Here is a 27,684-nt window from a genome sequence, read left to right as displayed (position 1 = left end):
TGGATTCAGAATGAAGAAGGCAGACTGGATCTCAACCGAGACAAAGGAGCTTATTGACAAGAGAAAGGTAGCCAAACCAGCAATGGATAGTGACTACCGTGAACTCAACACGCACACAAGAATTGCTTAAGAATGACAAAAAGACCTGGATGAGCAAGATCGCTGATGACTTGGAAGTAGCCTAAGTAAAAACAACATGAGAGAGAAGTCTACCAGCTGAAGAATGTTCTCATTGGTAAAACCAGCAGAAAGGCCTCGCAGATACAAGATGCCAAAGGAGAAAGACTTAAGGATGAGGCTGCTCGACTGCAGAGATGGGCTGAATCTGTTGAACACCTGCTCAACGCTGAAGAGCCTAGTGAGTTATTAAACTTCTCAAGGTTCAATCCTTGCGAAGAACTGAAAATTGATATAGAACCACCAACCAGAGAAGAACTTGACAAGGCACTTAGCCTGCTCAAACGAAACAAAGCACCGGGCATTGATAACATCCTCCCCCTCACTTCTCAAGAATGGTGGCGACAACATCAAAGAATGGTTGCTGATAATTTGTAAACCGATAAAGGCGAACCGAGAAAACACCAAGAGAATGGGGACAAGGCATAATCCTTCCATTACCAAAGAAGGGAGACCTTTCTCACTGTAGCAATAACTGTGGTATCACTCTACTGGACATTGCAGGCAAAGTTTTCTCCACAATCGTACTAAGAGTGAAGGATGACGTTGATGTACGTTTACAAGAATGAGGGAAAACCAAGCTGGTTTTAGGGACGCTCATTCCAGGATTAAATATTCGGCCTGAACCAAATCATGAACCAACCGCTACCAAGCTTTAATTAACTTCATCGTCGACTTTAAGGCTGCATTTGGCTCACCAACCATCTCTATGGGAAATCCTGCACATCTATGGCATCCCAAGGAAGATCATCAACATCATAATTAACTTTTATCATGCCACAACATGTGCGGTCAAATCAGAGAACTCCCTTTCCAAATTCTTCAGTATAGTCACTGGCGTAAGACAGACAGGGTGATATTTGGTCACCACAACGTTTTGGTCTTGCCATCGACTTCGTATAGAAAGCAAGAAAAGAATAACCCTCCTACCTAGGCGAAGCTTGAGGTACCCGGAGATAAAACTGGTTGATCTAGACTATGCTGACATAGCCCTCCTAGAAGATTCTGATGCCAAAATGACAGATACAACTGAAGCCATCGATTGGTCGTTCGAGCTCAGCACCTTTGGTTCCAGTGGGAGATGAAGGCCTCATCAAGGTTATGGATCACTTTAAGTATCTAGAAGCATACTTTAGTGCTGATGGATCATAATATACTAAGGAGCTCAATCATAGGAGTGGCAATGTATCTGGTGCTTTTATAGAACTTGAGAAGGTGTGGAAGGACCGGTATATCAACTTAGACACCAAGATGAAATTCTATAGTGCATGCGTTCTCTCTGCCCTTCTATATGCCTTCTGAATACTGAAACATCACTGAAAGAGATGAGAGTCCGGACTAGATGCATTTGATATGAGATGCCAAAGGAAAATTCTCCGCATCAAATGGACCCAGCATATCACCAACAACTTCATAAGATCATCAGTGACGAAACAACAGAAGCTCACTACCATCATAAGAAAGCGATGCTTTACAGTGGTTTGGCCATCTGCAGAGAATGGATGAGAGTCGCATCCGGCCCCAGAAAGCTCTACTTCTGGAATCCCTCCCATGGACAGAGTGTTATTCAGAGGGACTTGGATAGACTTGGCAACAGGTGGTCTGTTGAAGAAGCTGAAATTGCTACGGGCCACATGGTAGATTTTCCTACGTAAGGCAGCAGGTGCAGAAATGCACAATGCTGACTGGTAGGTAGGTATAGGTATTTCCAAAATTCAACACCGTCACCCATTAATAGTTTCATTACAATAGCTGAACTTTATATAATGTAGTTTGTGGATTCAAGGAATGTCTTGGGAGACATGTCAGGTCAGAAAACGATTTTCAGATTATCGCTGCCATGACATATGAATATTTCGTAATGTAAATGCTTTACATCACACAAGTAGGCTTTTTTATTTTCAAGTCAAAAATGTTAATGTATTGCATTTTGAAAAAGTATAGCAGTCTTCTTGGCATTATTCTTTCCCCACACTGATCACACTGCTTTCTGAGAAATGCAGGAGGATTCTACATTCTACAGGCTCATACAAATATTATAATTATATACTTCCTTGACAATAAAACCATCATACTGGTCATCATCGTCATTAGGAAGTAAAGATATTTCAAAGTTTATATTTTTTATTGATTTCGGCAGGTGGCCATTTTGGATTCATGCAAATTAGGCACCTTTTGCAACACTTGAATATTGTGGAACTGTTCATGATCCATTTGTGTAATCATTTTCCAACCTATCCCATAAGACCCGAATCATTGTGTTAGGTCATTTAGAAGTGAAGATATATGTCAAAGTTGACATTTTCTGAATTTTGACAGGCAGCCATCTTGGATTTATGCAAATTAGGCATCTTTTCTATACTTGGATACTTTGGGACTTTTAGTCTAGTGTCAAGAAACGTCAAGTTAATGTGTTGTGGTGACAAAAATAGGTTTCAATTTGTTCCAAGCAGAATATTGCTCTTCTATCATTCAAAAATAATGTGTTACATATGTAAAAAGATTTTGGCGGCCATTTTGAAAATATAACGATGATCTGTTTATGTAATCAATTTTTAACCTATCTCATGATACTTGTTGTGTCCAAAACCCCCTTCCTAGAAAGTTAAGGCATTGTAATAGGCCATTTAGAAGTGAAAATATATCAAAATCTAGATTTTTCTGAAATTTTGGTGGCCATTTTGGATTTATGCAAATTAGGCACCTTTCCCATACTTGGATATTTTGGGACTTTTAGTATGGTACTTTGGGGACCTCAAGGAAATGCATTGTGGTGAAAAAAATTCTGTTGCAATTAGTTCCTTAGAAAATGCTAGATTTACTGGCCTAGTAAGTTGAGCTGTAGCACACGCAAGTGAAGCAGTGAGTGAGAAATAACACTGAAACTATCTGACTACACGCATGGCTTAATACCGGTAAATCTTTGGACGCCCAAACAATACACACGGTAGAGCAATATATTAATACTTTTGATTTTATTTTAACTCGATTTTTACTTTTAAAAATGTTTTTATTAAAGCCATAATATACGATTTCGGTCAGATATCAGTCTGGTTATTTTTTGTCAAAAAATATGAAAATATTTATGATAATTATTAGTAAACAACTGTCAGGAATGGTTTATCATTTGAAGCAGAAATAATGAGGTAAAATGGTAAAATGAAAGAAAACACTTATTGTATCTTGTATCTTGTTCTATGGGAGATTTTAATGTCTTAATAAGACACCAAAGTTGCTTCAGACAATTAATTTGGCTAATTCCAATTATGTGTTCGTTGTGGCATGTTTACAAATCACAAATGCCAAAATATCCAGTCTGTGTTTAAACCAGACATGCAAAAAAAATCAGATTAAACAATAATTCGTGCTCGTAACCATGGTAACTTCTCACACGGAGGATGTTATTTATACACAGCCCCGTAGCATGACCAGAATACATGTACATTTTCATCCTTCATGTAAAATAATTATTGGAAACATGTTTCTCTTGTGACAAATCAATGTGTACGTACATGTACGCACTCAATAATATTAAAATTGTCGCATGCCATTAAGCGTGTGAAGGTCAAATTTATTTATATCACAGCATTATACTCTCAACATAAATTTTGCTTTGTATTCAACCTGTGTATTCATTTAAAGGAGGATTTCGTGATCCTATCATCCTCTTTTTATGACATTTTTTTCAGTAGATATCCACGAAAAAAGCTTATTTCCAAAATTTCAGTTGATTCCGATTTTGCGTTTGCGAGTTATGCATGATTATGTGTATTACACTGCTCCATAGACAATGTGTTGTAATTTCGTTCTGGTGCACCAGAACGAAATTCAAATTTGGCGCTATTTTTGCTAAACGAATTAATCTGCAAGAAATATTTGGTACATAAACATTATGTAGCCAGAGGTATCCAGTGGTGTAAAAATCTCAACTTTTTTGGGAAAAGTGGGGGATGAGGCTGTGGATCACGAAATGCCCCTTTAAGAAATAAAGGGTAATGCATTATCCTTTACACGCAAATAATGTGTCCGAGGTAGTAAAAACGTAAATAATGGGTGAGGCGCAGCCGAACCCATTATTTAAACGTTTACTGCTGAGGACACATTATTTGCGTGTAAAGGATAATGCTGCACCCTTTATTTCTATTCTATTACCAGAATATATCATATTTTTTCCCCAAATATTAAAGTTGTTTTCCTCAATGTGGAGTGAGAAAGTGAGAAAGGTCGTTGCCCTGTCCACTTTATTACTAATTAATGGTCTTTCACGTGACGCGTTTCAACAAATCACAGTGCGTGATTTTGAATAATGGGTCGTGGGGGTAATAGAATTTGAAATAATGTGCTCATTTAAGCGTCAAGCGGCAAGTTCGCGTATTGGCTGCCAACCAAATTATTTTTGTTAATTCGGGTATGCTGAATTCAAATAATTATTATGTCTGCCAAGCAGTATTTTGAGACCGTGACCGGCGCGTGACCCTCAAAAACACCCCCAAAACGACACCATAGGCCGGGCCCATATGATCGTGGGGGATTTGATTCGTCTTGTCGCGTGGATCCCAGAAATGTAAAGTTTGTACACACGTCAGACCAACCTGGCCTGCTTAGTAATGTAGACTATACTATTTATTAATCCATCCAAAACATGGAACCTCCGAATCTGAATGAAGGCAACCTTTTAATATTCGACAGAAAATTATTACGGGTTGTGATCACGGTGTTACGTAACAAAATGTTGAAAATTTAGCTAGTAAACGTCTTTGAGCAACATAGCTCCAGAAATGGAAGAAATGGATCTTTTCCTGCTTAAATTACGTACCATGACCACGGATAAAATATCAAACATTTGTGTAAAGCAACAAATAACTCGAATCACGGGCTCGAATCTATCTCATGATTTGATATGTACGCATAAAGAAAGACACTGTTGGGAAGACTGTGGTGAAACAAACGTGTGGCATAGATATTGCCAAATAACTATAAATGACCGACCTACACACACACACACCCACCCCCACACACCCACACACCCCACCCTCATAACAATTCCAAAAGCTACGGTAGGGGTTCGAACCTTCAACCTCTCGTACAAATAAACAAGGTTAACCACTACTGCTATGTATATTCGCTGTAGAAGTGATGTAATAATCGGATTAACTACCATTATTCGCTGTCGTAGTGCACGTTACAATATGACCGTTGCTAGGCCAACTGGATCACGCTTTCTTTGTTTCTCGAACCACTGATCGAAATGATCACAACACAAAGCCTATGGCATATCAAAATTCGGAACAGGTGTATGAGCCCTGGCTTGGAGCAGTAACCAATGGTTACTAACGTGCACTACGACAGCGAATAGCAAACACTTTTTGATTATATCGCGCTGCACTAAAAGCAACTTGCACTAATCACATGTGTATGTCTGCAATCATAGAGTGAATGCAATACCGCTCTTTTCAATGGTACTAATCTTACAATATGCAAGATTTTCGATTTTCACAGGCTTTAAATAGCCCAATGAGTTTTTTTTTTTTTGGTCAACGTTTTTGCTTTTCAAAGTAACACAATTTCGCTAATTTCCCAACTTTCTAAAGCTTATCATATATAGGGCTATATATCATATAGTTTTGTCAGAATTTCGGTTTTGATTGCACCATTTGTTTAATTCCGACTACCAATTTTGTCAAAATCAACTCGCGAATGTACCCATGGTTGGATGATTTGCAAGCCACAATAGAAATATCGATTATTCTGACAAAATTCTGGTGAATTCTACTCATGATGCAGTCATGTCTACAGTAGAATTAACCACGACCTTTGCAGGACTTAAACCCCATTAAAAGCTATTAAACCAAGATAACACTCATTGAAAACAGCTCAACTGATTAAATCATATCTTCTCTGGTTAAATACACAAAACATATGTTTCTGCTTTACACGTACAATGGAGCAATGAGCTGGTATTACAGTTTCAGTTGGGTGAACGATTATAAAGCGAACGCTTGAGAACAATTCTGTGTGGGCTTTTGTTTACGAAATGAGATAATACGTGCTTATTGTTAACCAGCGTTCTTGAAAATGAGAAGCATGGTGGTTTGCAGACTTAACACGGTTTGGAAATAATTTCTTCATATTTTTGGTGTTATCTGTCGTTTACATATCCTTCCTAAAACACCATAGTACGAATATTTCCAAACATCTAAATTAGCTAAAAATTTAGGACATGTTACAAAACTATATTTTCTAGAATTGTAGAAGAGTACTTTTAATACTGGCCGGTTATTTTTCACACAGCGACGTTAACTAGGCAATGTACTATTACCTATAACATACACTAAAAACACCAAAGTACGAATATTTCCAAACACCTAAATTAGCTAAAAATTTAGGACATGTTACAAAACTATATTTTCTAGAATTTTAAAAGAATACTTTTAATATTGGCCGGTTATTTTTCACACAGGGACGTTAACTAGGCAAATCCCCATACTTCTAACGTACGCTATTTGTAGAGGTCACGCGTCAATGGTAAGAGCACTGTGTATTGTGTATAGGAAAACGGACAGTAACTGCAGTATGTGTAGACATGACTGCATCATGGGCTATAATTATGATATTAGCATTCATTTAGCAACTTTCAAGGAAAGTATCAGGCTTTTTGAGCCCAAGTTGGGAGATTAATTTACAAGTGTGACAGTAAATGGCCAACCCTGAATTATGTTGACTTTTTCTCAACTATAATTAAAAGTTTTATTTTGCCAATTCTTATATTAAAGGAAATACATAATATTCCAATTCTGCACATAATAACAGAGGTCCATTTAGAATTACAGTCGAAAGGTGTAAAAAGTAACAACCAAACAAAGCAGACAATTAATTTGTTCAACATCTGTGTAAATTGATTATCGGCCAGTATTAATACTATTTATATATACTCAAAGACTAATCTATCAAATGCATATGGATTTCAAATCATGTTCAAATATATTTAAAAAAGGCTGAATGAATGCTATCAGGTTTTGTGTGGAAATAATAGCTCAAAATAGTTTTAATAAATTTAGCTTCCTATACCACTGTGTTATGTGTGATATCTATTCCTGCTCCGAAGGTGTTTTAACTGAATAAATTGGTACGTGTTATGAAACGACACATCGCTTTCAACATTACTTTTAGATAGCAACAACTGATTACAAGAGATATCATCATCGTACTACAAATTATAGAGGCCCTGCATGCTTTTATCGATTGGCTCCAAACAAAGGATTTGAACCGGTGTCCTTCACCGTATTTATGGCGCAGTGCAGTCCATTCAAATGTTGTCATCAATCTATTTGATCGTAGTGCATTTGTTATGTGTGTGAGACGAACTGTCGCGGTAGATTGCAATCATGCTTTTGTTGAATGTATTTGAGTATAGTCCGCCATATTTAAGGTATGATACGTCATATGCACAACCTCTAATATGGTGCTCATTTTTTGTGGGCAAAATAATTACTAGGTGAGCATTGTTGAGCAGGTTTAATTTACTGGTTGCTGGTTGGGCAACACAATTTATTGTTAAATTTCACGATTGACCGACTCAGAATCGATTACACCATCTAGAGGGCACACTAAGTTAGTTTGGACTATTGTAAAATGCGGTTGCAGTTCAAGTTTCCAGTTTCACGTAACTCTTTATGCCTACACGGCATTATGTATACTTATATACAACATTTTGTATACCGGGTAATACAGCTATGTAGCATGAAAAGAAAACGGGAAGCAGAAAATGGAAGTGAAATCGTCATGATAATGAGAGAACGGAAATATGATAAAGAAGCAGGTGTTTTTATAGCTTAGATAAGAAAGTACAGGGTGTCCCAAAAATTGCGCTACGAGTTTGAACACTCATAAATTTAGTATTATGCAACCGATAGTAAAAATATCAAAATGAAAACATAAAGTTCCAAAATATAACGAATAAACTACATTGACACAAATGACATGTTTAAAAGCACAAAAATATACATTCATTTTGTGATCTGACACATCACAAGATCCCTGATGTCACTGTTGATGTCCACTACTCTTCTCAACATCTCCCCAATTACACTGAAGTTCAATCTTAAGGTTAGCAACTATTCTAAACTGTTGCGATTTGGTATTGCACATTATCTTGCGAATGGTAGTGAGCTTTGGAAAAAATTGCATTGATCACTTCATAGCGAATGTGTAGAAAAATTCAAATATCACAGATATACTTTTATAGGTCCTGTGGTTCTTGAGTTTATATGTTGCAAAGAGGTCTGAAACAACAACACTTTTCTTAAACGTACATAACTCATAAACAACCAAATCAAGCAAGTTTTCAAAGTATATGATTTGTAGAATGAACTTTTGCAAAACATCAAAGTGTTATTTGTCAATAATATATTAATTTAGATAATAAAAATCGATATTTGACTGCTTCGACCAACAATACCTCGTCTACCCTTAACATGATTAATCAATAGGCAATTTATTGTAGACATTTCAACATGTCATATTACATTACAACACATATGGTAGTTTGTGTGCATAAATCAAGTCAAGTTATCTTATCAGACGTTTAGGCCCACACCGTCCAAAGCCTGGTTCTCTGGTTTGTAAAAATATTTTTTAGGACTGGACATGAAAGTCAGTGAGGTCAGTATAGAACAAAAGGTACGTGTGCATAAACGCACACTCAAGAAATGTCCCAGTCTCTATGCCCAGGTAACAGTCTAATGATTAAAGTCAGGTTTGTTTTTCAGTTGGCGCTTCATTTAGCAACTAGGGCAGGGCCAAGTTTAAATTGGGTTTGCATGGACATTGTTAGATTGAAATTTCCGTGAAGTAAAGCTAAAGAATATATCTTGCATGACTATAGGGTGGGGCGAAAAAACGCTTTTTTTCTCTCGAATCGACTTGGAACTCTTGGAGAATTTTACTAGGGTACATATTACTACTGTGCTGAGATATCAGTAGATCGAAGACTGTTTCGTCCAGGCAGTAGATTTTCACAAAATCCCTACTTATTTGCTATTTCTTACAGTTTAACTCTATAATAGGGAAATCGATAAAAGTAGGCATTCAGATGACAATATTTAGCACATTGGGGTACTTTGTTTTGACCCTCTAGAACATCACCAGATAGCAATCTGTCTCAAATTGGTTACCATTATTTTTTTGCTAAAGACAGGTATGTAGTTAAATATTATTGATATTTGAGTTGCTAAATTTTAATAAGGCGTACGGGTAGCATTATGGAGCATTTCCTCAGTTTTACTCTGTCAAATTTCATAATTGTTGGTCTTGTTGCATATGTATGAACTGCCGCATTACCTAAAATAAACGATAAATGATTTTCGAGTAGCCATGTCTTGATCAGAGGTCAAAGGTCAGATGGCCTTAAAAATTATGGCCAATCAGTTGTACATGACCTTTTAACCCCTGGTCAAGTCAGTGCTCCTCTAAAATCATATCTCATTATAATTTTGTGCCTCTACAGTTGATATCTATGTAAAAATACCAAACCTATGGCAAACTGGGGAAATACTCCATAAAGGTACCCCTACCACTTACTTTAGCAATTCTAATACCATGGATATTTACACACATATCTGTCTGTAGCGAACAATAATTGTAGCCATGTTTAGACTTTTTACTACCTAATGATGTTCAAGAGGGTCAAAACAAACTACCCAAAGTGTTTAATGTTGGCTATGTTGTCATCTGAATGCCTACTTTTCCCAGGTTGTTCTTACCAAGTTCTCTACATAGAGTTTTACAGTAAATAATAGCAAAGAAGTAGGGATTATGTGAACATCTACTGCCTGGGTGAAACATGCTTCGATCTTACTGATATTTCAGAACGGTATAAGTTCTTCGAGAGTTCCAAGTCGATCCGAGAAAAAAAAGCGTTTTGCGCCACACCCTAGTGTACATTATTTTAGAGAAGCAGTGAAGCCTATGGGGTATCTTAAGAATTATTATTTTGGGACAACCTGTATGTACATGACACTTATTTTGATGAGTTTCACAAGGAAGCGTAAGGTCTGTTTGGAAGAAAATGACTAATTGAAGCTTCAAGAGAAGTGTAAATGAAACAAGACGAAACAATATCACAAGAAAGGAATCGCCCCAAAGATAAGGGTAACATAATGAGATGTAAGAGAATGAGCTCATCAACAGTTATTTGAAAGCCTAATGAAAATGGTTACAGTTGAAAAATCGGATGAATCAATCAGATTAAGATTATTCAAGATTATCAAGATTATTTCGGGACAACCTGTATGTACATGACACTCATTTTGATGAGTTTCACAAGGAAGCGAAAGTTATTTGAAAGTCTGATGAAAAATGTTACAGTTTCAATACCGGATGGATCAATCAGTTTCATATGGAACACGCCGGTCTGTGGATGAACATGCTGAAGAAGATTAAAATCCATATTGTTCTGGGGAGTTGCCATGCAAGGATGCATGTTATCACCCAGCTGCCCGCCCATTGCTTATCTCAATATTATATTAAAATGCAGGTGATTTGAAGATACTGGAAAGAGTCGAAGAACCATCAATTGGAAGGGATTTGTTGAAACATCGATGTACGTACGTTTTTGATTTCATATGACAAGCACATAAACATAAAATTATATCAACGTTTAATGCACAAGATTGTCAGTATAGTAGGAATATGCCATAGAGATATATTTAAAAGGTGATAAGGCTGTTAAGAATGGTCGTTGAAGGTTTAAACATGATCACCATGAGAGCTGAAAGTACCGAAACATGTAACTCACACACATTTCTATATTAGAGTAGTGCATGTACACACCCCGACGCGTCGGAAGATGAATACATGTACATGTACACATGAATAAAATGATCCGCCATTAACCATATCATTTGTGGCGCGATCTGCCAGCTCAACGCCGTTAAATTACTTACCTACCGAAGCCGCATCTTGAACAATATTGACTTGAATCGAGCCTCGGAAAAGACTTCACAGTTACTTTCGATGATAGATTTAAAATGTAGACCTACTTTGTTTCAGACAGTGGAATAACTCGTAAAATGAAACCTAAATGGCATAGTTGGAAATGGAATCATTCGATTTATTTCAATCCAACTCAACCACGGACCGAAGTATAGTGATCACTACGTCATGTCTGACTCTATTGTTGCCACGGCGTTCATGCAATAATGCAAAGTCGCACCATATTTCAGTACAAAGTTCACGGTTTCAACGTGGTTCAGTGGTTATGAATCAAATTTTACGTGTCACATATTTTTAATAATAATGATAATAATAATTAATGCATGTTAATGCGCAGCCGTAGAAATCCCACACCAGTAAACAAAGAATCTTGTTGTTTTGGCAGCAACTCTAAAAAAAGATCTCATTTATTTGATTTAGGTGGAAGTAAAGAATCAACTGAAAAGCTGAAAGTTGTCTTCGAAAGGGAAAGAAGACGATAAAGGTAAGACCAGTTACACTTTTGTTGTTTAAAAAGCACAATTTCATGATTTCTATCCATTGATGTTAATCTGCATTTCAATGGTGGACATTGCGTTATCATGTTATGCATAATATGCCTGCGGTCTCTGTCACAATAATCTGCAGCCAACTTCAGTCTTCTGATCTAGTGTTTTCCGCAAGATAATCTAAGCTCTCCTCATTTTGGATGTTTACGTCCACGTTGCTACACCGCATGCTAACAGAGACTCTGGTGGTAATTAGCTTGATCTTTGAGTCTCTTGGCAGCTTGCTTTTCTAAACCTTGTCCAAGCTGTTGAATAAATTTCAAGCCAGTTTCTTATAGACGAATCCAACGAGCCTAGTCATGGTCAGGATTTGGTTGGCCATATTTGGGTACCCGCATGCACCAAACAGGTGTTGGGAGTACCCAATTGGGTGGATTAAACCCGCTTAAAATTCGACGTTAGATTCTTTTGTGTTGTAAACTGTCATCATTCTTTTGTCTACGTGTAACACGGGTGATAGAATGCAGTTTATAATACCCTTCAAGGCTGCATCATCCCACATTTTAGGTGGGATAGTTGGGTACCAGGGTCAAAAGGGGGGGTCAAGCGATTTTGGCAGGTCGAAAGGGGGGGGCAAGCAATTTTGGCACAGATATTTTGGGTACCATTTTATATTACGCCCTAAAAAGGCGTAGGAAAACGTTAGGAACACGATATGCAAAATTTCCGGCTCGCTGCGCTCGCATTATATGATAAGACAATTTAAGGTTTTAAATTCGGGTTCCCCAAAATCTTGCATGTGTAAGGGGGGGCAAAGATTTTTTGGCACGTCAAAAGGGGGGGAGGGGCAAAGGTTTTTTGGCACGTCGAAAGGGGGGCAAGCGATTTTGGCAGACCATTTTGGGTACACATAATTATTGCACCACCCCTAATGGCTGCCATTGAGAAGCAGGAATGCGTGAAATTGGATTCGTTTATAATGTTAATATCCTCCTTACTACTGGCAGTCAATGTACCTATTTAGTAATTCCATCCAGTGTTAAATCGAAGATCGAGTTTCCTTATACATCATTGTCTTAACTCTTCTTGGAATTCATATCTAGTCAAACTTTCTGTGAAGCAATTTCAATAAGATGTAATAGCTCTTCTTCATCTTTGAGGTTGTTGGCTAGGAGAGCAATATCATCAAGGTCTGTGATTGGGAGCGGACATGATTTGCCTAATTTCCTAGGTGAAATTAGGCCGCTCCTTATTGCCATTTATACAGCCTTCCTTAGGAAATTGTGATAATGGTACACAGAGCATCTCTCTGTCTAACCCCTGATTGACTCCGTTAAGGTTAGCAACTATTGTAAACTGTTGCGATTTGGTAGTTCACAGCATCTTGCTAATGGTAGTGAGCTTTGGCAAAAATTGCATTGATCATTTCATAGCGAGTGTATAGAAGAATTCAAATATCACAGATATAGTTTTGTAGGTCATGTGATTTTTGAGTTATGTTATAAAGAGGGCTGAAACAACAACACTTTTGTAAAACGTATATAACTCATTAACAACAAGAAATCAAGCAAGTTTTCAAAGTATGTGATTTGTAGAATGAACTATTGCAAAATATCGAAGTGTTATTTTTCAATAATATGTTGATTAAGATAATAATATCGACTTTGTGGCTGCTTCGACCAACAATACATCGTGTACCCTTAAGTGAGCTTTGGTATTCTGGTTCTGTGCATGTATCCTATGTCAGGCAGTCTCTCTGGGACTCCATTATGCTCTAAATTGTGTCAAACTTTTTTTATCCACCTTACATGGTGTCAAATGCCTTTTTGAAATCGATAAATATTGTTGTTCTTGCTCTCGTCAATTATCCTCCTTAGAGATATAAAAAATGTCTCAGGTCGAAAACCACTTCGACTAAATATCAGATAATGGTGAATTCAAATTAGTAGAAGTTTGCTGAATGTTACAATGGATGACAAACATATTTCCATGTAACTCGTTCATTCTCTCATTTTATGAGATTGGTATAAGGTTTAGAAGTGACCCCTGGTCATGTTTCTTCCCAAATCATGAATGCCTCATTGCAGAAGTTGAGGACTATGTCATCAAGATGACTACGTTTTAGGACTTGTGGTGGAATTTCGTCTTTACATGTGCTTTTCGCTAATGTCCTCTTTGGCAGCTTCATACGAACTCATTCTGACCAGTGTGAATAATATTCTCTTGGTATACTTCGATGGGTCTGTTCAAGAATAATATAAAATAGTACTATCTAGAATGTTTCGTTTAGGTAATGCAACAGATTATGTCAATGTCAATGTGCTTTGATGGGTGTTGGCATGTTTGGCTGAGTTACCTGGCAATGTAACAGCCTTTTGTTACGAGTCGTTAATGACTCATGGCCAAAAACACATCTTTCCCAAATTCACTTCAGAATGCACAACAAAACACACTGTTTGATTAAGTAAACAATATCTGATTCTTTTAATCAAACGAAAGGTATACAATACTTTTGTGAGTCAACATAAACACGTACAATTAATCATATACACTCTTTAGCAAAATTACTTACCCAGCAGCCTTCTTCTTGTTGTTTATTGTAAAGTTCTATTTCTCAAGGTTCTTGATGCTTATACTGATTCACTTGGCCTGCGAAAATCACTGTTCAGCGAAGTCCACCTTTGCATAAAATCCTTGCACAGTTGACTATCTCCAAAATGGTGCTCTTTTCACCTTTCACACAAGGTTTCCCCCTGTTTCCACTTACATAAACCAGACTTCAGCAAGTCCACAGAAGAATATATATTCCTTTCCTGGAGGAGGTACGCACTTTGACGTATTCTAGATCTTCTCTGATATCACTGGCTAAATAGTTGTAACTTGACTACTGTTACGAGTTGTACTTGACTCAAGGCCAAAACCACCTTTTACCCGAACTCACACGAATGCACAACACAAATACACTGTTTGATTAAGCTAACAAAATCTAAGTCTTTAATTGAAAGCAAGTTATGATTGGTACAATATATGACAACAAATGCACATACACAGTAATCAAATATAATCACTCTTTAATCATTTAGTACTTAGCCAGCATTCTTCTTCTTGGTGATCATAAAGTTCTTGCAATGTTCTGGACGACTGATGTAATATATCCTTATTCACTTGTCCTGCGAAAATCAGTGAAGTCCAGTGAACACTTGCGTTTATAAATATCCTTGCGCATGAAATCCTCACACAAAAATGGCGTTGCTTTCTCCAAACCGTTATCGCCTTGCGCTGCTTTCTCCAAACTTAACTCCTTGCGCTGCTTTCTCCAAACTTAACTCCTTGCGCTGCTATGGTGCTATTTCCACCTTTCACACAATATCTTCAGGAAGCAGGACTGCGATGTAGTTGTCCCCACTTATATTGACAGTTGTCATGTTGTGTTGAATAAAAAAAAAAAACAGACTTCAGCAAGTCGACCGAAGATTATATTTTCCTTTCTTGGAAGAAGTAGGCAGGTAGTAGTACATTGACTACTTAAAATAATTCTGGTTTGCAATTTCCTTTCTTTGAAGGAATTGGACTGTAAGCATATTAGCTAGCTAGCCCAGATCAACACTATAAACTATGTCAATGATAAAGGCTATTGCAGCCTGTCAGATCTGTATGCAGATGATAATAATTGTAACCTTTTCCATAAAGTCCGACACAATCCGCAGTAGACCCTATGTCTTACTTTGGTCCATTTCCGTAGCTCCGAAATAATAACCATAATTTCAGCATGTCGTTGAGGACAAAACAATTGCCGTGTGGGCAAACAATGGTATCCGCACTTGACGAGATCCATCTACATAATCTTCATCGCTCAAAGGCTGAACTTGTAGCACTGTAGGAATTCTCCATGGCCACACTTTGTAATACTCTCTGAGTACCCAGCTTAATTATTATTGCTCTCATTTTTGAGACATAACTACATCAACCACATATTACAATCACATCGATACAGGTCTGCCTAGAATTATTACTAACATTGTGTTTTATCCCCCATCTGGGATTTTCCAAATGTTCTATTAATAGACATTGCCATCATTGTTCACTATTACAACATACTGATATCAGGGGATTTTCCCCTTGACATAAATAGTCTTGATTACTGATGTTGTTATTGCATTCATCTGGGTTTTGCATGATTATAAAGGCAACTTCCCCTATTTCATGATACACCGTTATACAGGGTACATCACACTACATAAAATATTTCTGGTTCGGAATTTCCTTTCTTTGAAGGAAATGGACTGTACGCGCACTAGCTTGTCCACAACAACACTGAACTGTGTCAAATTGTGTTAACCATTGTCTTATACCAAACAAAAAGTCCCATTCTATTAATAGCCAATTACTTCATTCACATCTTCACAATACAATGTAATCTGGGAAATTCCTAAGAATAATTATAAACATTGACCTTTCACATTACATCACTTCCTGTGGGTTTTCCCAACATGATGTAATTTTCACTTAACAATCGTGGGTATTGTGCAACACAATAAACATTCTAGAAGATGGGATTCCTAAATATCCAAAATTAGATATGATTCAATTTGGTTTTTTATCAACTTGACGAATAAGAAGAAATTCCGAAAAAGTGTCATATCTCATGAAATAGCTCTTATATTAATTTTGTAATCAAAGATAAATAATCAAATTAAATTACTTAGGGCACATCACAAGCTATACATACACTTTACATATTATAGGATTTATTAAGTTGACTTAAATGTCAAAAATATCAATTTTAAATATTTTGCCATAAATGTTATATTATATTGAGGACATTTCTCGTATTCAGAATGCACTTTGGTGTGTCTAATGTGCGCTCAGGTGAGGTCCCACAAGAAAATACTGTGCAAACGTTGCTATCCTAGCCATTAAACAGTTTGTAAAGTTTGGTGCCCCGTGAAAAATGTCTATCAATTAACCTGAGAAAGTGGTTACCAACAGTGGTTTCAACATTTCCGCTATACAGTTTCATATAAACAAATGTATCATCCTGTCTATATACATGTACTTGAGATCTACATGAAATACACACTCAAATTTATACAATTTATAAATAATAAAAAAACCTGAGCAAGTTACTTTAATATCAATTATGGACTTTGAACCGAGTGGGTCATATCGTGTCACATTTCATTTAGTAAAAACAAACTGAAACTATTCATCATATCCTCATTATGTTTGCTAAACAACAATAAATGTATTTGCCACTGTGAAAAAGGGGAAAACCCTTTTAATGATTGCTGACGAAATCAACTTCTCGTAAAAAACACGTTTGGATCTAATTTAAGGCCAAATAAAAAAATAAACATGTTTCACGTCCCCTCCCGTTTCCTTTTTTGAGGTTTCTTCAATTATATTTTTTTTTTTTGAAATTCAGTTATCTTTTCAAAAAATATGTCTAGGAAGTAGAGATGTTTTCTATAGCCTTGATAATATACAAGAAACACTTTTGGAAGGTTTTGTCATAATTAGAGGGGCCTATCTCTCAGAACAAAAAATAAAAAGAGGCCTCTTCCTTTTTCCAGGCATTATTGTGTACGCTAAAACAGCTCGAATTATGGGTATTTACACCAATTTTGCGATAAAAAAAATAAAAATAAAAAGCCCCCTCTTCCTCCTTTTTTGCAAAAATCCGGACGTGAAACATGTTTTTTATTTTACTTGGCCAAATGTTTTCTTGTTCTTTGAATACTTTCCACAAATATTAATACGCAGCTTCATTTACAAGTACAGAAGTTTTGAAAATAATATACAATTCTAATCAAAACGTCAGAAAACGAGCTTAACCGATTAAGTCTATCGCTTTATACATCGTTTATAAAACTCTTATATGAAGTTATACCGTCTTCTATCAAAAGTCTCATATGCATATATCATAACTGTCATATCTAGAGAATGTCTGATTTTGTATCGTATTCTATCAAACTATCAAATATATCAAAACTACATTAAGTCTATCAAAACTTTTAGATATTTGTAAAACGACGTAATTATTTTGCACCTTGGTGGGATTTTGTTGATTTCAACACAAAATGATTCAGCCCAAAGTGGCGTGATAAAACAATAAATTAACTTTCTGCGTGACCAGGCGGCAGGCGTAACTGTTATTCGGGATACGACTTTTAAACAAATTGATATTAGATGAAAGTTTGAAAACTACTTCCATCTACTTCAAGATATAAGGCGTGTCGCTAGGGAGCATGATCTGCCTGTGTTTGCACTCAAATATTGAAAAGGTGACATACAAAATGCAAGAGAAATGGTATAGACGAATCCAATTTCACGCATTCCTGCTCCCCAATGGCAGCCATTAGCCGCGACGGGTACCCAACTATCCCACCTAAAATGTGGGATGATATGATGCGGCCTTGAAGGGTTTTTATAAACTGCATTCTATCACCCGTGTAACACGTAGACAAAAGAATGATGACAGTTTACAACACAAAAGAATCTAACATCGAATTTTAAGCGGGTTTAATCCACCCAATTGGGTACTCCCAACACCTGTTTGGTACATGCGGGTAACCAAATATGGCCGACCAAATCCTGACCATGACTTGGCTCTTTGGATTCGTCTATTGGTTTATAAAAGAAGCTGCAAGGCTTGATAGAAGGGGTGTCATTTCAACCCCATGTCAATGATTATTCTCGGGAGGGGGAAAATGCGTAAAACTTTGTTTTGATATAATCATTGGCTTATAATCATTGGCGTAACTCAATAAGTTTTTGCAAAATAAAAAAGCTTACGTAGAGTTTACTAAAAAGGTCGTGGTCAACAGGACTCAAGACGATTTACACTTTCGGCCCGTTGTGTATGGCAAGCTATTCTTTGTTTTAATTGATATAAAAAAAACCACAACAATTACAAACGATACGTAACAGCGAGTATTTGCGAAATTCGTCCCAGTGGCGTACGCAAGGACTTTCGCAAAAACACGTGTACAAAGTGTTGTAAGGCAGGCCCCTGCATATATATATTCACATTTTATTTCTATAAACAATCAAAATCATTACAACAAAAGACAAATACGATACATATGGAGGAAAAGGCTGGACGACCAAAAAGGCCTGAAAGTATCCTTTGAGGGCATCCCACCAGCGTATTGTTTTGCAATTAGGTTCATTATCTAAAACCATCAAAGTGCTCTAAATTTGCAATTAACATGTTTTTTCTTGTTTCTGTGTGTGAGTTTTATGTATAAAATTATTAAAAGTTCAGCGCAATTGGCTGTTTTATTCGCATACTGATACTTAATTTAGATATGTGGCATGACTAAAATAAGTATCAGAGTATATAATATCAGAGCCTTGTATACACACGTTTTAATTCACGTATGCTATTTTCCATTTTTTTCCCAGTCCAGTGGGTATGGATAGAAAGGTTTCTGATGGTGACATAAGTGATTTGGCACGCAATGCCAAACTTTTACACAGCCAATTACAACATCTCTTTCTACAGCTTGGATTAGAGGGTCCAGATATTGAGAATGCAACTTTGAGAGCAGGCAGCAGAGATGTCAAACTCCAGTCAATTTCTGTGTTGCAATTTTGGAGACAACGAAATGGAATAAGAGCCACAAGAAAAGCAATCATTGAGGCTTTGAAGAGTTGTGACCTCATCGAAGCGAAAGAGATACTGGAGAAAAAATGGACAATAGAGAAAAAAGTGATATTCACTTCTCCAGGTAAATACTTCACTTAAGGTGGTACTAAACCCCTTGATAAATAAATTTGTGACTATTTTTGCATTTTTCTCAAAGAATAATAACACACTGGTAACAAAAGTTATGTATATTATAGGGGCAAGGAATCCAGCTACTACAATGCAATTTCAGTGACTCAAGACAAGCGGTACGTTATTTATGATATGAAAAGAGGTGGAATGTACCTCATTTCTTAACATATATAATGAACCACTTGTCTTGAATCATTGTAATTTCAGTGAAGTACTTGGATTCATTGCTTTGTTACCAGTGTGTAGTTATATTTTGAGAAAAATGCAAAATTAGTCACAAAATTTATCAGGGGGTGTATTGAAACTCGTTCTCTACTGATAATAATTGTCATGGCCTTGATAATTGCCGCAATTCTGTGCGAAACGCTTGGTTAAATCTGTGTAAATGTGTAAATGTATTTGTCCCACGTCTGTGTGTATCATTGGTATCACAATTCCACACACGTTCAGATATTTTATTGCTTTTAATTAACTGTATTCAACAGTATGACATTCGAACTAGTATAGCTACTAGTAGTAGTAGGCCTGACTTTCTTTTACTATGAGGTCTTTATACTGTGATTAACGTTTACAATTTCACCTTTTTCAGGCATGGTACAGATCCAACCACATCAATTCCATGATGTCATAGACGAGCTATCATTAGCTCAGCTAACAAAACTATTCCAGCAGTTAGGCCTCAAGGACACAGAAATTGAAAACGCGAAATTGAGTTCTGGTTCTAACGATGTCACATTACAAGCAAGAGAAGCTTTTAAATTTTGGGTTGAAATCAATGGACCAATGGCAACCCAGGAAGCAGTTCTGGAAGGGTTAAAACAATGTAGATTCATAAACGCCTGCCATAAAGTGGAAAAGAAATGGAAATTGAAAAGTAGTAAGTCGTGTATATTAATATAGTTACCAAATAACACAAAATTGCTAACTGGTCCATGCATGTGACCACGGAGCACAAAAAGGAAAGTGAACCATTTCAAATATCAAGTTGTCTGTTTGAAAGACTACATGTACAACGGTATAAAAAATAATAACAACATTCCTAAAACCGGACTCTGTCTTCGATGATACCTGAATTTGTGGAAGGTTGTATTATTTTATACCTTTGTAGTCCTTCAAATCATAATTCACAAAAGTTTATTGTGACGATTAAAGGAAGATAGCCCGATTTCATCCCATGCTATTTTCACCTTTCTTGAATGACTTTGACTCCAAAATCGTACTGACCTTGGAGTTTCAATCCAGTATTTCAATCCATATTGATATGAGAGCCAGAAATGTGTATTTTAAAGCACATAGGCTTCGTGAATAATTAGATCTAGACAAAACACCTTTCAATCCTATTGGATGTTCAATTAAAATTGAACATTCACTAATCTTGGGGTTATATTTGACCACGACATGAAGATGCCGGATCACATTGTTCATATCTCCATATCCCTGAAATGACATACACTTGTGGACATTTGTAATGAGATTTTTTTCAAAAGCAATGAGAATTGAACAAAACTATGAGAATTGCAAATTTTGTCATTTCTATTAAACTTCCAACCCTGTGGGCATACTTTCTCATCCAAAGTCATGAGAAATACTACTTACCATGTAAACAACCTGTCACATTGTTTTAAATAATCAAATTAAACACGATAAATCGGATAGCACGCCCCTATCAGTCCCAGTACATGGTTTAAAGTTTCATAGAAATGAGACAGTTTTCAATTCTCATAGTTTTGTCTGATTCTCATTGCTTTTGAGAAAATTCTCGTTTTAAATTTCCACGATTATTGCTGATCTTTAATTATGCAAATCGGCGAAAGAGCGTTCTCCATCATTGTAGCCCGCTTTTTATGATGTGACCTTCCACTACTATCCAGGTCTTCAAACATAATCTCAAGACTCATCTTTTTGTCTGATGTTTCTTTTCTTCTTATTCTTATTGTTGCTCTCTCTCGCATTGTCTTCTATATTCTTCTCTTCCCCTCTTTTTAGCAAAAGCAGCGGGCACCCCCCGCTAGTGTAATCCCTTTGCTACCAAAACGGGCATTTTATTTTTCAAAGAAAGGGCACTGATTAGTTAATTATTGAATTATAATTATATATATATATATATATCGCCCTTTTGTACAATGTTATTTTATGTGCAAGTCGAATTTTTTGGCACCGTGTGTTGCACTGGAAGAGTGTTCTGGTATTCAATTGTATGATTTCGTTATCAGTGCTCGTCCTCAAAAACTAAAATTTTCTATACCCTGAGACTTATTAACCGGAATACCTGAATAATATATTCAGTTATATTTATAGTTTCAATGGTTTGGAGACAAAATTAATGCGGAAGGGTTATCTGTTCAAGCTCTATAACAGGTCATTAATTTCCTTGGATCGTACATGTCTTGTAAGTTTTATGTATTACTTAAGGGACCTGGAATGAGCGTTTTGAGCGTTTCGACAGTATTTTTTGTGGGATATGAGAGCACATCAGACATATCGAATTGCATTCTAAATACGAAGAATGTCTTTCTGATATCAAATAATTTTCATTTTTAACAGTCCTCGAAGTAAATTTTATAAATCTAATGACATATTCTTTTAGTGTATGTAGCTGGGAGGAAAAGCTGACTGATCAATTGAACATTTTGACCTTTTATTTTGAAGATATGGATTTTTTTTCAAAAAAGACCCAATTTTGTTTGGTGTTTTTGGGAAAAAAAATCCATATCTTCAATACGAAAGGTCAAAATTTCCAATTGATCGTCGGCTTTTCATCCCACCTACATACACTTAAAGTATAAATCATCAGATTTATAAAGTTTACTTCGAGTACTGCTAAATAGCAAAAATATCAATTTTTAATCATTTGCCATAAAATGTCTATTACATTGCGAATTTCAAAAAATCAAAATTATTTGATATCAGAAGGACATTCTTTGTATTCAGAATGCAATTCGATATGTCTGATGTGCTCTAATGTCCCACAATAAATACTGTCCAAACGTTCATACCCCTTCCCTTAAACAAATCGATATAAAGTTGTTGTAATCCATGAGCGTATTTGGGGGGGGCTTTGGGGCGCCAGCCCCCGGGGTAAAAAGTAGGGGCGGCAAAAAGGAGGGCGGCAGAAGATAAAGGGGCGGCAAAAAGAATAACTAAAGAAAAAGGGCGGGACTTAAGGGCGGCAAGGATAATTATCAAAGGAAAAAGGGCGAAAAATTATGGAAAATTAATGATACTACACCTTTTTGACCGTCAACAGGGCAATAGCTGTAACTCTAGGCGGTGTGGGTAATTGGGGGGCCTATTAAAAATTTTGTGAATTTTTTTAAAATTTGGATCAATCTTTTCGGGCTGTTGCTGCAATGGGCGGCAAAAGTTTCTTTATCCCCCCCCAGGGTAGGAGCGGCCACGGTACGCTACTGAGTACTAGGCATTAATTATAACCTAGACATGCCATTCAGTGAACATATCCTACCCAGGACAATGTGCATGATGTGTCACTGGATCTGTAACAGATAAAGTCAATGGTAATAATCAATGTATATATTATTTTTTTCAGCTTCAGGGCAATATTCAGAAGCAGCTTCATCTGGAAGGCAATCAGAACCGAGACATCAAAGATCTCCAAGTTCCTCTCAGCCAGCATACAAGGGTCCAACTATTCCAAGCAACGATCAGCATCCATTTAGAACTCAACCCTTAGCTACATCCTCATCTGGATCAGCATCATCGTCTCCAACCATAGATGTAACAAATTCAGCAACAACATCCCAACATCAGCAAGAAGGTATCAGTTGGTGTCGGGGTATAGGTGGGGTGGTGTGGGGAGGGGTGTGGTGTGGTGGTGGAAGTGATTGTGAGTGGTGTGGGATGGAGTGTGTGTTTGTATTTGGGTTTTTTTCTATCCCTGCAAGTAATGAAAAAGCCCCTTCCTTGCTCTCTTTTTGAAACAAACTTGGTCCCATTTGGTAAAGGTACATATTGAAATTTCATTTGAAAATCATATAAAACATTGTCTTAGTTAATAGTCAGAAGTAGCTTTCACGTGACTTCTAATGAGTAATAGAGTACTACGTTTGTGGACGATACAAGATATATTGCGATTTCCAAACGTAGCATCGAACGTACGTTGAATCTATTCAAAATCCCGTCACATGAGAGTGGTTTTGAATAGATGCCACGTACGTTCGCAATCTCTCTATTCTTTTTGGGTTGTTTGCCAATAAAAATCAACTCGGAAGCATCACAATTTTTTGGGGGGGGGGGGCGAAAAATTTCAAACTATTTTATCCCAAAATGAATATGAATTTTGGTATTTGGTGGTCTAGTTTGCGTGAAGCTTGAACTTTTTGCAATTTTACCATATTTTGTCCCAATACCAGTCCCCATTTTTGGAGAGGAAAATGCGCTAGTATTGCTTTAATTTTCATCCATTATGATTTTAGGGGGGGATCCCCCATAGAAATTCCATTCTATACATGTAGTAAATCAAAATGCACCTTTAATATGGGATAATATAGTCTAAAACTGAATATTGTTAGTAAACTTTTCGCGCAAAATATGCTCGTTCTCACCTAAATTTTAATGCTTCCACTGCGACTGCCGCCTGCAAAAGGTCCAGGTTCGTGATAAAAGAGCCATTCAAGTGCATTTAGGGCGATTTTAGGCTAATTGTACCCGGTGGGGAGGGTTGGCGGTTTTTTAACATATTTTGTACAGGGATATGCCACGCTTGGAGGGGGCGCTGAATTGGTGTAAATGAAAACAGACTCAATTTTCGAATGGTAAAAGTATAGGTAACCAGTTCTAAACAAAGATTTCGCTTTTATTTACCTTTTCAGATTCTTTGCAACTTGAGAATTTGGATAAATGGGAGAAGTTGGGAAGTGGAGCTCACGGAGAGGTTTACTGTGTGACATTCACTGGTAGATTTCAAATGGGGTTTAAAGATCACAAGAAAGCTGCAGTCAAACGTGTCAACCAAGACGAGTTTGGACCAAATGAAATTGGTTTCCTCAAGAAACTTAATCATCCAAACATAATAACGCTTCTTGATGTCATAGGACCTCAAAAAGACCCGAACCCTCCGTTTAAAAACGTGTACTACATCGTCATGGAGCGTGGTGATATGTCTCTGTTTGAATACATGGGAGATCGCAGCAAACCTCTGACACCTGAAATCAAATTTAAATGGGCTATTTCTATCGCAAAAGCCGTCAAATATCTCCACGATAACCGCGTGGTACATCGTGATCTGAAGCCGCAGAATTGCATTTTATTCAAAGATGACATACTGAAATTATGTGACTTTGGACTTTCACGGGACGCATCGTCTACAATGACTACCAGCAGCGGGCGCGGAACATACGTCTATACAGCTCCCGAGACAGATGTTGACAACCCAAACAATAAAAACAGGAAGAAGACGTTTTCGAACAAGTCGGATGTATATCAAGTTGGATGTTTATTGTGGGAATTGTTTGCAAGAGATACGCTGCCATTACCACCTTATATCGAAATGCCTGAAATGAAAGATGATCATCGTACCATCAAGTCTCTCTTAGAAAGATGTCTCAAGAGAGATCGTAGTTTGCGACCTGAAATTTCTTTTGTTCTTTCCGGACTCCTAGATTCTTCCTCCATGTAATGGGGCCTGCAAGGGGAATTTTCCATGATAATACAATAAAATAAGTAGTAGGTATTATGGGAGCGGGCCAATCACCTCGCCATTCCATAAATGGATACCGTGGATACTTTTCAATTAATGAGCCCGTAAAATCGTTCGCTTATCGAAGGAGACAAACAAAATGTATTATGAACTTTTCAATAAAACACTCCTTTTTTCATCTTAAAAGTAAGCTACAGACTTGATAATTTCAGAAAAGTAGAACATAAGTACACTTTATCCTGTCCTAAGTTTTAATTATAAAAATTATATTAAAAGTTCGATATATGATATCGTCATGTGAATGCTAAAAGTACGTATCTGCATTTTCATCATTTTGCAGAAGATGAATATTTGTGTTTCAAATGGTGTTTTTTGAATTGAGCCCGGGACCTCTCGCACCAGAGTCAAGACCTCTTTACACTCTTCACCAACAAGAAGAAAAGTTCGAAAGCCGTGGCCTTGTCAACTGTTGCAACACGTGATGTGTACTCATCTGCCGGTCATGTTTATGGAAAACAGCAGCCCACAAAGCCCCGCCCGATGAGTCAGCCGATATCACTTGGGTGGGCGTACAGCCGATATCAATTGGGTGGGAGAACCGGGATGGCATTCAAGCTCCTGTTAAGGGGCGCACCATTAGATTTCCAGGGGGGGCATGGGAGTTTTTTAGAAAAAAAAACTTCGCCCACTAGTGAGACGGAAAAAAAAATCGCCCACTAGTGAGACGAAATTTTTTTTGACTCATTGATGTGTAAAAAAAAATTCCCCCACCCAACTTTGTATAAAGGTGCACATTGAAATTGAAAAATAAATACTTCGCGGCCGAAGGTGGCGAAATTTTTTGTTTGCTGCCTAAGGGCATAACAACAATTAATTTTTTGACCAAAATTGTATATCAAACAGAGTTATATAAAATACACAATAATTGAACTTATTTAGATTGATTAATTGATTGGCAAATTGATGAATAAAACACTAGTAGTTAAGTATATCTATATTGATTGTTTAATTAATAACAACAACAACAACAATAATAATAATAATAATAATAATAATAATGATAATAATAATAATAATATTTTCACGAGGTGAAATGTGGACTGTTCCATTCAAAAAGGTTTTGCCAGGTCGAATGGAACAGTTCATATTTCCCCGAAAATATTATTTCCATTAAACGAATAAAAACATTATTTTTTTGTTTTATATAACTCATATGCTTCGACTATATTCATAAATACATTTTTATAAATACGCACGTGACCACCTCCGCGCTGCCTAACAGCTTGTATAGGCAGTAAGTCTCGAAGTGACCTTCTACATAGCGGATGGTCTTCCTATACATTTGAATGCAAAGGTGGAACAACCGAAGACTACAGTGCAGCAAAATTGTCTATTTTGTTCAACTTCGTGATTATTTTGTAAAATTTTCCGTCGTTGAATATTTATAGGGTCTATGATTTTTTTTCCGTCTTCAAATACTTTCAAAATGTTGTTTTTGATAAATTCGGAATCCCCCCATGTGTAATAATTTTGCTATTCAATAAATACATAAATTTGATGATACTTATCTCTCAATGTCAATGTCAATGTATGAGGATTTTGTCACGTTTTCTGGTCTTGGTATGTCGTGCTCATGGGTCACGTGCGTATTTATAAAAACGTATTTTTTAAATATAGTCGAAGCATACTGTCATATATAAATTCGTTTCTTAAACTTAATTTTATAAATCACCAGGAAAACAAAATAAATTTTAAAAACCTATATTTATTTTATAAGCAAAGCTCATGTTGTCATTGTATCTGGTGAGTGCACCATTGACCATTTTACTCGTGCGGACATTGTCTTTTTAGATAACGCTAAAATAGCAAAAACAAAATCAATAGTAATTTGCTATTCGAATGACAAGAATCCTTGAACTGGTTCTATTTTGGAAAAGTCGAGTTCCATTCGGCAAATTTGCGTAAAAGCGGGCAACCAGCTTTTTTTCAAATTGTGTACGTTGAATCGAATCTGTTGTCTGCCAAGCAGTATTTTGACCCACAAAAGAGTCCAAAATGGCCCACAAGATCGTACAGCGAAATTTGTTTGTTACAATAAACTTTCAAACGTGTCAAATTATTCGTCTGATCCAACGAATTTCAGACATGTAACGTGTGTGCGTGCACGACCTAGTTAAGAAGTAATGAGGCATAAAAGGTATAAGGTTGATTTGCTTGTGTACGTGGGTCAAATGTCAAAGTTTCTTCAATTGTCTAGCCTAGAGGTTTCAGAAAAGAATAGTTTGCAGTAACTGTGGTGACGGTCCAGTTAGTATATTACACAACAAAGAGTAAAAGATTAATAGAGTTCAATGGCCTTTGTATTTATTTACCATATCTTCTGGACTTCACACCGTAGATAGGGAAACTATTCTTTTCTTTAATCCCTTGAACTTCACTTTTGACGAAAAGCGGAGCCACGTTAGATTTTCACCCCCTGTACAACATACAAATTGATCTTGGACCTTTTGAGCCCCATAATTTTATATGTCATACGCGCACCCTTATACCCAAACGAATAATTTACGTTTCTAGTGAATGTTGAATGT

At 36.7% G+C, this 27,684-nt stretch overlaps 2 protein-coding genes across 5 annotated transcripts in view; one reads left to right on the top strand and one right to left on the bottom strand.

The window, feature by feature from the left end:
* Window positions 1-11,268, bottom strand: part of LOC140140159 (3'-5' exoribonuclease HELZ2-like) — a 106,885-nt gene extending 95,617 nt beyond the window's left edge. For both annotated transcript variants that reach the window (XM_072162017.1, XM_072162019.1), the window contains exon 1: window positions 11,121-11,268. The gene's annotated coding sequence lies outside the window, so the exon portion shown is untranslated. The remainder of the gene's footprint in view (window positions 1-11,120) is intronic.
* On the top strand, window positions 11,095-26,866 carry LOC140140160 (serine/threonine-protein kinase Nek6-like). 3 transcript variants are annotated; one of them, XM_072162020.1, is made up of 6 exons: window positions 11,095-11,206; window positions 11,590-11,653; window positions 19,065-19,390; window positions 20,030-20,317; window positions 22,988-23,215; window positions 24,270-26,865. In XM_072162020.1, exons 3-6 carry the CDS (start codon window positions 19,075-19,077, stop codon window positions 25,073-25,075), a joined length of 1,638 nt encoding a protein of 545 aa, XP_072018121.1. In that variant the 5' UTR covers window positions 11,095-11,206; window positions 11,590-11,653; window positions 19,065-19,074; the 3' UTR covers window positions 25,076-26,865. The 3 variants fall into 3 exon arrangements, with proteins under 3 accessions (XP_072018121.1, XP_072018123.1, XP_072018122.1); XM_072162022.1 differs by lacking the exon at window positions 11,095-11,206 and having other exon boundaries at window positions 11,329-11,653; window positions 19,165-19,390; window positions 24,270-26,866; XM_072162021.1 differs by lacking the exon at window positions 11,095-11,206 and having other exon boundaries at window positions 11,329-11,653; window positions 19,070-19,390; window positions 24,270-26,866.
* Window positions 26,867-27,684: the final 818 nt, after the last annotated feature.

This window comes from Amphiura filiformis, chromosome 18 (genome assembly GCF_039555335.1).
Source record: "Amphiura filiformis chromosome 18, Afil_fr2py, whole genome shotgun sequence".
NCBI classification, from domain to species: Eukaryota; Metazoa; Echinodermata; class Ophiuroidea; order Amphilepidida; family Amphiuridae; genus Amphiura; species Amphiura filiformis.
The sequence above is the reverse complement of the archived record's forward strand: the minus strand, read 5'-3'. Positions and strand labels throughout refer to the sequence as shown.

Coding starts and splice junctions, on each gene's coding strand:
- LOC140140160 (XM_072162021.1), top strand. CDS start 19,075: ATGGATAGAAAGGTTTCTGATGGTGACATAAGTGATTTGGCACGCAAT. Junction 19,391..20,029: donor AGTGATATTCACTTCTCCAG/GTAAATACTTCA, acceptor CACCTTTTTCAG/GCATGGTACAGATCCAACCA. Junction 23,216..24,269: donor ATCCCAACATCAGCAAGAAG/GTATCAGTTGGT, acceptor TTACCTTTTCAG/ATTCTTTGCAACTTGAGAAT.